Below are 11,929 nucleotides of genomic sequence, written 5' to 3'. Positions count from 1 at the left end.
TAGTCTATAGTCTAGTCTATAGTCTAGTCTATAGTCTAGTCTATAGTCTAGTCTATAGTCTAGTCTATAGTATAGTCTATAGTCTAGTCTATAGTATAGTCTATAGTACAGTCTATAGTCTACTCTATAGTCTAGTCTATAGTCTAGTTTATAGTATAGTCTATAGTCTAGTCTATAGTCTAGTCTATAGTCTAGTATATAGTCTAGTTTATAGTATATTCTATAGTCTTGTCTATAGTCTAGTCTATAGTCTTAGTCTGTAGTCTAGTCCATAGTCTAGTCTATAGTCTAGTTTATAGTAGTCTATTTTCAAGTTAGTAGTATTAACTATAGTTTACTATACTATAGTTTATATGTAGTCTAGTATATTATATAGCTTAATGTTCACTTTCATTACCATGTTTAAATTATGCTTCAACGGTACGTATAATTGATATAAAGCAATTATATATTTATCATACGCCTATGTGCAATACGACTCATAAATGGATTAAGCTGTACAATTAATTACATTACCAGATTTTAAAACATTTTGGAGCAAATATTTCTTAAGAAAAACTGAATATATTTCACCTTTAGAGAAGCTTAATTTCTAGAAAATCTTTGTATTCATTGCTTTTCTTTCAAGAGGTTGGACATCTGAATTTCTCGTTGTGTATGAATAAAATGTTTACAATTTAAGTTTTTCTAAGATTTTTCTTTATTTTAACTAACTATTTATTTGTATGTACTTACTACTCGTACACATTTTGAAACTAGTTTAAAACTTTATCCTTAGAGAATACAACATGTAATCTAGTACAAGCGTAAAGCAATGATGTATGTATGGCTCGATGTATGTATTTGTATGAATTTTACATTTTTCTATCTATAAAATAGTAATGCAAAATGTTCTCCAGAGTAAAAGTTTATTGAGAAAAATCAAAGTAGTTTTTTTATTTTATTTTGGTTATATGCTTTGTTTCAAAGTTAAAGTTATAAAATCCAAAAAAAAAAAAGAAATAAAATAAAACCCAAAGCGAAAAATAAAGGAAAATTAGAAAATGAAAAAAGTGTAGAAAAAAACTAGAATACAATTTGAATTAGAAAAAATTCATTATTTGGCAATTTTGTGTTTGAAGGAATTTTTTTCATTTGTATATAGATTTTTGTTTTTCATTTCTCTTTTACTTTCAATTTTTTAGGAATAAATGCAAATCGTGATAAAAAACAAGAACTTTGCAAAACTTGAAATGCATCTAAAAAAACACACACACACAAACAATAGTAAATTTGTGTATGTGTGCGTTTTTTTCTTTTACTGGAGTATTTCTCCTTGGAATGTAGAACATTCCTTCCTTCTATCCATTGAAATTCACAAGTGATTTATACCACTACTTTTATATTTACTTTTACATATTTTTCTAGTAAGTCATCGAACAAAAGTGTAAGCTTTGTTTTCGGTTTTCTGCTAACAAAAAAAAATGTAAACCAAAACAAAAATACTCGTATTGTTGTTCCTGCTGTTCAAAATATTACAAAATATATTGATGCTGTGATATGATATCTATAAGAAGAAGTATGCAGTGAAAAATTTCCATAATCTTTTGAAATACATCGTTCGTTTTGACTTTTCATACAGCTAACATTTGTATTTGTTTAGCAATTTTTTTTGCTGGTGTGCCAGAGTAATGTTTATACGTTTGTTTTGTATGTTTCTTTCAAAGAAATTTTTAACATTAAGTTACTTTAAGTGACAATTCAATGAAAACTTTAATACACTTTTGCAATTGTGCAAATTCTTGACAAATTTTTACTGCATTAATATTTAAATATGCTAGAAAATTGGAAAATCTTTATAAGCAAATCAATGTTCATTAAATATTCATGTTAATAATTTAAAGCTTTTAAATTACACTGCAAAATAAATTTCATTATTTTTGTCAATAAATCAAGAGAATTTTCTATTTTATTAAATGACTCTATAAATGAAATAGAAAATTTCTTTGCATATTATTGTATAGATTCATTAGAATGTATCTCATTTAAATTTAACCAAATTAAGTTTGAAGTTATGTTGTTAGTGAAAATCAGGAGTGGAAAATTACAATTTTAAAATATTACTCAATCTTTTTAAGAGTACTTTTTAGAATAAAATTAAAAAAAAAAAAGATTGATGGGTCTGAATACTAATCTATGGACTAGTCCTTGGGCTATATTATTGGCTAACGTATAGACTTTTCACTAGTCAATATACTAGTCTGTAAGCAATCCTTTTGACGTAATCTAGCCTACGTACTAGACTATTGACTAGAGTGAACTGTTTTATGAATAAGTTTATTGACTAGTCTATGAACTAGTTTATGGACTAGTCTATTCCATAATCTGTGGATATTGACTATGATCTATGCACAAATCTAAGGATTTTGCTGTTCTGTGACCTGGTTTGTGGACTCTTTAGCAAAAAAGCTTAATATGGCTTTTGTGTTATTTTTCGATGTTAAAAAGTACAACAATACTTAATTTTCCATTTCTGATGAAAATATTTAAGTTTTAAGAACGAAAGAAAACAAAATTGTTATTGCAGAAATAACAATTGTTGATAGAGTGTGATTGTGTAGGTTGGTTTTTGAAATAAAGACATAGTACTTTGTTTTTGTAAAAATAAGCCTAGTACTTTCATAAGTTTGAGCTGTACCAAATAAATCGTTAATAATTTTCTTATAATTTTAAAACCGTATATATTCTACTACAACTTCTAAAAGTACTAGGCATTTCTGAAAGTGTATTTTGGGATAGTTATATTTATTTGCCAACATAGAAAATACTTTCGAAAATAAAAACCTCAGTCACATACATACACACTACACTGCATAACAAAAATAATGACTAGCAAAACAAAGCTGCAGCCATGCATTGTATCAGCATTACCATAGAAAATAAAAAAGAAACTTAAGAAAATAGAAGTTGCACTTTAATTTCGAAACAATTCTTATTGTTGTTGTTTTTTCCCAGGCAAATAGAAAAGAAAATCAAGCATAAAAATGTTTGATGAAAAAACATTTTAGTTAAATTTTTGCTGCTTGTTCCTTAATACAGGAAAATACGTAAGTGTTGAGAACACATTTAACTAACAAAAAACAACAGCAGCAACAAACAGTATAATTTTTGTTTAGCAACCAACGACGAACCAACCAAATGCAGTTTTCTATTCAACATTAGTTTGCTTGCCAGGAATTTGTCTTGGTTTTTTATTGAATGAAAAGCTAAAAACTAGAGTAGAACTAAGTAAAAATATTTTATTTCTATTGTTGCTGGTACTATACTCGTTTTTTCTTGCTTTTTTTATTATCAAATAGTAGCAGAGATACTACTACAAAAAGGTATGCTCATTGCTAAATGTATGCCATCATCCTGCTTTTCCACCAAATCCTTGCAACAAAGAGAAATAATTGTATTGTGGAAAAATATGGAGTGGTACAGCAGAACTAAACCAGGATATTTATGCAAAAATATATAAGTAACAATCTTATAAAGATTTTTCCGGTAATGAAGAGTATTGTACAATATACAAAAAAAATACTGCTACTAGTAGTATATTACCGTCCAATATTAATAAGGCTTGGAAGGCAAGGAAATGATATGTTTAGAAAGAAAGGGGCCTTCAATAAAAAAGAAAGGTAAAATTATTTAATGACTTAAAATGAACTTTATTTCAGTAAATAAGTATTTCAAATTAAAATAGTATAAATAGTCCAATTTATAATCTAGACCTTAGTCTGTAGTTATTACTATGATTAAGTTTAACACTTGGACAGCATGATTAGTTTATTGTGTAGACTATCTTGTACTCTGTATTCTGTACTAGAGTGCGGTCTATACTTAGTCTAGTATATGGTCTAATCTATAGTCTAGTATATAGTCTAGTCTTTAGTACAGTCTATAGTCTAGTCTATAGTCTAATCTATAGTATAGTTTATAGTATATTCCATAGTCTAGACTATAGTATATTTTATAGTCTAATCTATAGCATATTCAGTAGTCTAGTCTATAGTATATTCTATAATCCAGTCTATAGTATATTCAATAGTCTAGTCTATAGTCTAGTCTATATTCTAGTCTATAGTCTAATCTATAGTCTAGTCTATATTCTAGTCTATAGTCTTGTATATAGTCTAGTCTATAGTCTAATTTATGGTTTAGTCTTTAGTCTAGTCTATAGTTAAGTCTGAAGGCTAGTCTAAAGGCAATTCTATAGTCTAGTCTATAGTATAGTATAATCTAGTTAATAATGTGAAGGCCCCTGCACACACTAGTATTCCAATTACCTTAAGACATACATATTCTATAGTTTAGTAACTAGTCTAGTTTATAGTCTTGTCTACAGTCTGGTCTAAGTCTAGTCTTTAGTCCAGTCGTTAGTTTAGTCTTTAGCTTAGTTTAACTACAGACTAAAGGCTAGTCTATAGTATATTATAATCTTTAGTTTAGTCTATAGTCTAGTCCATATTCTTGTGAAGGCCCCTGTACACACTAGTATCCCGATAACCTTAAGACAAACATATTTACATTGCCACAATTTGTACCGACACTTATAAGCTTAAAAATCTATAGTTATAGTTGTAGTAAAGAAGATGTGCTTTTATATTGTTGCAATCAATGCAAAATCATGTTGCCGACATATATGAATTTCGAACAATGGTGGTGGTAGTGAAAGACAACAAATTCAAGTAGATTGTAGATGTACAATGTTTTTAAAAACGTCGCCACAAATTTGAGTTTTGTTATTGCTTTGCTGTACAACAAACCCATAGAACAACTACATACAATATAAACAACAATAACAAAAGCAATTATAATTGTTTTCCCAGATTTCAAATGCATTGGAACAATTTGTTTTCATACTGTTTTCTTGTTTTTTTTCCAAGTTTTTTATTTGTTTTATTTAATTTTTTTTATTATACTTTTATTGTTATTAAATGAGTAACAGAAATGTTCATACAAATCCTGGTTGGTTATTAAACAAGCATATAGATTCTGGTATATAGATAATTTTTTTTTTGTGAAAGTAGATGTATTCATACAAATAGACTAATGTCTAGGTAAGTTTTCAAAGAGGGTGTTTTCAAAAGAGATGTGTCTTTTCAACAAAAACAACAATTAACATTTCAAAAGTGCTGCACTCTGTTTAACCCATTAGGGATATGTGTTTGTGTATACACCATATTAATATTAAAAGTTTATTAAAACAAATTCAATTGTAAATGTAATAAAAAAAAAACACACACACATAATAAATTGAAAACATTTTAATAGCATATTTATGTGAAAAAAAGACAAATGTAAAAAATTTAACAAAGAATAACAGAACATTTATCTTTAAATGGCACATTGATTTAATAAGATTCAATTAAAAATTATTTTGTTTTGTTCAATGTGTCTCTGTGTTGGAATTGAATGAATGAATGTATTTTCCATTATCGTCGATCATCGTCATTATACTTTGCAGTTGCAACAGCATCATTATCTTGAATTGTATTTTCATTAACATTATTTCATTATTATTTTTGTTATTGTTTTTGTTTTATTTTGCAATTATTGTTAACTTTAATGGAATTTAATGCATCTGTGTTTATGGACTGGCATGCATATTACTATTTTTTATTTTGCATATTTGTTGTTTTCATTAATAAGTTTAAAAACTATTTTATTTTTGCATTTAATTAATATTATTTAACTGTGTTAATACATAATGTAATTATACTATTATTTAAAATCTTTTTATGTTTTGTTTTATTTTCTCTGTTGCTTTTTCCAGTTATATGTATGTATGTTGCATTTCATTTACAGTCAACCAATTTAATATGATGGCATTTACTTGGTTAAACATGTGTGTCAGAGTTCTTGCTGCTGCTGTTACCAGACTAAATGCATGACGACAACACATACATATGTATGTATTATATTTTGTATATGTATAGGAGCCAGTCATTTATTTAGTCATTTAGTAAGTCAGTATGTCTCTGTGTTCAATTAAATTCACATTTAATAATATGTAATGTTTTGCATGTACATGTGTGTGTATTTTTGTAAAAGTTCATATTGACGAGAAATAGGAGTAAGTGACTCGTATGTCCATAACACTTGAATGCCATGGTACATATTGACATTTATTAGCATTTTACTTACAATTGCTATATGTACATATTAAATAGATTTGAGTTGGAAATGGAATTTTAAATCACTAACTATTTCCGTTTTCTTAAAGTACTTATCCAAAAAATAAAAATTTTTCTTAATATACTTTTGACTTTAATCTTGACTAATTTAGTCTGGACTATAGTCTTATCTATAGTATTGACATTATTTTAGTCTATAGTCTTGACTATTGTGTAATATCTATAGACTATTATCTTCTGACTAGTTGTGTCTAAAAATAACTAAAGTCCTGTACCGACTATAACAAGGTCATAATTTTGACTGTATTAAGTATAAAGCCTTGTCTACAGTTTATTCAGTTGAATATACTTATGGACTAGACTATAGTATGTCGTCCTAATACATATTGTTATTACTATAGTTAAAACTTGTCTATAGTCTATTCTCTAAATTTTTCAAAGTCTTGACTTTATTGTACTATTAGTATAGTTTTTGCTATATTGTGGTCAATAGCTTTGACAATAATCTAGTCTATTATCCTTACTTGACCAGTCGAAATTCTTGACTACAGTTCAGTCTTTAAGCCTGACTTCAGTTAGTTAGTTTTAAAGATTGTTAAAAAAAGTAAAGTTGACAATATAGTGTTGATATCTGTACTATTAAATCTAAATTTAATTAAGAAAAGACTTCGTAAAAAGTTATTTATTTTATTTATTAAAATAAAAACATTATTCTTATGCTTGAATTCAACTTTAATTCTTTATATTATTTTAGCAATATCATTTGAGTTCTTTTGTGTTAATTAATTGAAAATTTGTTGACACATTTCAAATGAAGTGTTTGTGCATGCACTTCATGCAACAAAAGGTGCTAGAGAAATATTTATACTTTAACAAAAAAAATTTCCATCAACCATTTCTTCGTTTGCTAATGTTATGCATAAAACATGCAACGAAAATTGTCATACAAAATTAAAAAGAAAGTAAATGCAGACAGTTGATAATAGACACGATGAACAGTCGTTATTATTATAATAATATACCAACAGGATTTGTACTAGGAATTTAGACAGCAGAGTTCAAAATTGGTGTCATGCATATAAGATGTTACACGAAATATATAACATATTAGTGCAATGGTTATCAACGCTTTAACTAAAGGTAATTGTTTTGAAGGCATAACAAACTTCAAATAACTTCATTACCTAAGTGCTTCTAACCATTATCGTTATAACGCACATCGACTGTATTACATAGAGAGAAAAAAGTAAAGAAATATATTTTACCACATTATTGTTATTTGTTTTATTTTTTTACTTTGTTCTTTATTTAGTTTTGAATATTTAATTTTCTCTCCACCAAGACATCAAGTGAAATGAAAAATCAGTTCAAGGTAAAGTACTCAAACAAAACTTATGTTAACTTTTAGGTTTCTTGTTGCAGTTGCTTTTACTTTTTAGCTAAAACTTAAGGTTTTTTTTTTGATTTTCTGTGTGTGTGTTGTTTGGTTGTTTTTTCTGGTTTTCTGGGTAAAATGATTAACTAACCACTTTAAAAATCCCTTAAGTAGCATTAGTAAATTGTACAACAACAGCACTTTGTTTTTGCTCTTCTTTTTAAAGTAAAAGTATCAACTTCATTTAACCGATAAATAAACAAAATGTTTAAATATGTACAAAAAGACAAAGTTGTAATAATATAATGAAAAGGACTTACTACTAGCTTCATATTGTAATACTAAACCGGCATTTTTTAAAAAGGAGAATACGTTAATTGTCACTTTAGTGTTCCCAAGTAATCTAAAGGGAAGTCAATTGCTACTTAAGAATTTCTAGGTAAACTGGCGAGAAATGTTTTCTGAGTTGTGATGTAATAAAAATGGCTACTTAACTCATTAGATGTAATCTGCCGTAAAGCCAATAATTTAAATAAGAAGAAAATGTAATAATTAATTGTGTGTATATGTGACTCGGAAGGGACAACCCGAAATCCAGGGTATATATATAATTATAAAAGTTAAGCATAATGAAAATTTTCATAAGACTTGTACTGCAACAAAATTGTTAATAAAATACTTAAATATTTTATGAAACAAGAAAAATAAAAAACAAATGAATGACACACAACCAACATAGCAAACAACTGACACTGTCTTAAGAAGACCAACATGGCAACAAACAACGACTACAAGTAGTCGTTGAATAAGAAGAAAAAAGAAGTCATATCAATGACTAACGACAGACAGGACTGGGAAAAAAATTAATGCAAATGAAACCGTTTTAAAATTTCTTAAATTCCTGTTATTTTTTTATTTATAAATAAAAAAATGCATTGCCGTTTGCTTCTTGTTCATTTATATAATTTTTTTCTGCTGTTGTGCTTTTCTTAAATGTCCTTCGATTTCAATTTCTCTGACATTTTTAATTTAAACGGAAAGAAAACTAAAAAAATCGTTATGATACGCTTCAATTGTTGGACACCATTTCCACGTGTGTTTAAGAAAATTCCAATTGTATATTAGATAAATTTTCAATTGTTTTTTTAGAATTTTAAAAAATTTAAAATTAAGAACACCTTTAATTGAACAGATGATGTCATGGAAGACAAGTAAGATTACAAGTAATGTGTAAAATCCTCAATATAAATCAAATGAAAATATAAGACATTATTAGAAAAGAAACTGTTGTTGTGAGGTAAGTAAAGTCGTTACCAAGTTTTTGTGGTTTAATAGGAAACGGTGTATAATATTTGTTATTTTCTAATTTTTTGTTTGTATTGTTTTTATAAATGTGTGTTTTTTTTCAGTTTAAAAGAAAAGTAGCAAAATTACTGTTTAAAACAATTGAAATGAAAAGTTGTACGGACATATGAGGTAATTTTTCTAAAAAAAAGCACATTAGTTAAATAACACTATGAGAACCCGCATTTAAAGAACGTCTGTCTGCGAAAAGCAGGCATAGCAAGTTACATATATATGTCTTTAAAATATACAAGCAAGAGAAGCTGAACAGTTGGTTAAACATCTGAGGAGCTTAGTCCTTTTAACTATCATCAACCTCGTGCTTAGAACCAGAATATTGTTAAGGCCAGTTAATGAGGTCAGACGAAAAGTTGAGGAATCGTTAGTTTAATACAGAAATTTAAACAAGTTTTGTGTAATCTCCATTTTTATGATTGTTGTTCAAATTTTTTGCGAAATTGATCAGACAGACATTCTGTTTCTTTACTAAAGACACTAGCCGTTGACGAATTGTAGTTCCAACAAAATATCGATCTTCAGCCAGATGAGTATTTTTAGTTATTGAGGGACTTCGGTGGCTTAGAACCGTATAAGTGAACTTAAAGTTCTGTCAAAAACTGATGATCTTATAGGTGAAATGTTTGAGGCTTAGAACCGAATAAGTGATATTAAAGTTATTTCATTCATGTGGTGAAATGTTAGATTTTAACTTTCTGAATTGTAGTTCTTACAAAAGAACGATAGTTATTGACAAAATTATACTTCGTTGGGTGGCTTAGAAACGGATTAGTGAACTAAAAGTTATGTGATGTACTGAAATGTTTGATGTTAACTTTCTGAATTTTAGTTCTAACAAAAAATCGATATTCAATAACAACGTTTAAGAAGCGAATACCACATTCACTTGATTAGATATTGAAATCTATAAGAAGCTTAGTTAAAGTCCTAATCAAATATCTGCGTATAAATTATTAGAAGCGTTAAACAACTACCAACTTGAAGGTTTAAACATACAAATACTCCTATTTCAGGTCTTATGGTAAATATACAATTTGCTTGTCTACTTAAAGGATTAATTAAAGAATTTAAGTTTATTTTTGTATTGCTTCCAGAAAACTTAAGAAACTTCTTCATGGACACTAAACATTACCTAACAGGTTAAAATTGTCATTTAGGGAAATAGAAATTCAATACGAAGCGCAAAAACACAAAAAAATGTAGAACAAAATGAAACTACTTACTGATATACATATGTATGTATGTATGTATGTATGTATGTATGTATGTATGTATGTATGTATGTATGTATGTATGTAGTTAGAAGACTTGTGTTCAAGTATTCTTAGTTGTATGAACTTATATTTGTTATAATGTGGTACGTTAGTACAATACATATGTGGCAACTACATGGGTTTGCCACATCACAAGAAAATTGCCAAGCATGAAATGAAGGTTGTTTGTTGGTCTGGTAATGAAAAATTGATACCTATAACCAAGCATGCAGGCTGCCAGGCAAACAGGCAATGAGTCAGTTAGGCTATAAACGAGCATTGCAAATAACATCTGTAAAAAAGGGCGAAGCGCAAATAGTGAGCTTCAAGTAAATAATGCCTCTAACCACATTATAACGCATACAAATATCGTGCTGCATAGTTACTACTTACAGCACGAGTACGCTAGAACGGAGTGGTCAAGCAGCCAAGAAATACACAAACCCAGCAGTTTTTCAGGGAGTTAAAGTATCCATTTTTTAATATTAGGATTGATTTTAATTTACAATTTAGTTTTTTTTTTAATTGGATCAGTTTACATTTTTTGTAATCCAGAGAAAGGTCAAGTAATGCAAGTGCCACGGTTGTGACCCTAAGTAATCAATAGAAAGGTGACTAAAAATGTGTTTCTCTGTGTCTTAAAAAGTAACAAAATCAATCTATTAGACAGTTTAATTGATTATTTGTAAACGAAGTAAAATATTTAATTTTGACTCTTTAAACTGCAAGGTTATAAGTAAGAATTGAACAACTAAATAAGTTTCCTTGTAAGACCTCTTTTCTTATATACAATTTTTTATAATTTTTTTGTTCGAAAGAAACCCCATAAAAAAGTTATTATTATTTTTTTCTAGTTCATTATCTTGGCAAAATGTTACTCTTACTCTTTATTTAGTTTATTCTGTTCTTTTCTTAAGGTATCATTTTTCAATATGAATCAATACACCCAAACAATATGCTGTTCCCTACCGAAAACAACAACTCCTTTGTAAGCTTGATTTCATCCAATATACTTGGCTATGTACCTTTAATTCCAAAGAGTACACCGTAAGAAAACAAATAATGAAAAAATACCAAAAAAAGGGCAAAAAACAAGTAGAAAATGTAATAATAATAAAGTAACAAAGAAAAAAGAAGAAAAGTTATAAAAATGAGGCTCAATTGTACAGAGCTTGATAGTTGCAAGTATTTGTTTTTTTTTTTTGTTAAAATTTCTATTGAACTTACCCAAGGCATGACACTGTAGAATTTTTGTACGTCCTTCACTAACTATTGAACCTGAAGATGATGGTTGTGTTGTAAAACGAGGAGGCTGTAATTGTGGGCCATCTGTAAATTGATAAAAAAAAGAAGAGAAAACAAAGAAAAGAATTAGTTGATAAACAAATACTCTAGATATATTAACAAAAATTTACTTTTTGTTGTTATAGTATTTGATTAAGGTGTATATAGTAATTTAATAAATATTTGATCAGCATTATATAAATATACACTCCTTATTTGACTACAATTTATATAAATAAAATAAATAGAGAAAGAACTTACATTATTATATTACATTGCAAACTTATATATACTTATAAATAAATAAAAATACATTTAAAAACAAATATGCATTGTTTGCACTTACACCTACATAAATTTAATACTCATGTGTGTGTTTATACAATTTTATTCTTTAATTTAACAAAAATTGTTTTTGCTGTTTACTTTTTTTTGATTAAATAAATGTTTATTATGAACAACAAATAATCAAACAAACAAACAAAAATATGTGGTCA

At 27.5% G+C, this 11,929-nt stretch overlaps 1 protein-coding gene across 13 annotated transcripts in view; it reads right to left on the bottom strand.

The window, feature by feature from the left end:
* Positions 1–11,929, bottom strand: part of LOC111680926 (protein sidekick) — a 204,845-nt gene that overhangs the window by 63,354 nt on the left and 129,562 nt on the right. For all 13 annotated transcript variants that reach the window (XM_046946399.1, XM_046946400.1, XM_046946403.1 and 10 more), the window contains exon 2: positions 11,376–11,477. In XM_046946399.1, coding sequence (XP_046802355.1) covers positions 11,376–11,477 — 102 coding nt within the window. The remainder of the gene's footprint in view (positions 1–11,375; positions 11,478–11,929) is intronic.

This window comes from Lucilia cuprina, chromosome 3 (assembly GCF_022045245.1).
Source record: "Lucilia cuprina isolate Lc7/37 chromosome 3, ASM2204524v1, whole genome shotgun sequence".
NCBI lineage: Eukaryota > Metazoa > Arthropoda > Insecta > Diptera > Calliphoridae > Lucilia > Lucilia cuprina.
This window is presented reverse-complemented; position numbering and strand designations above follow the sequence as displayed.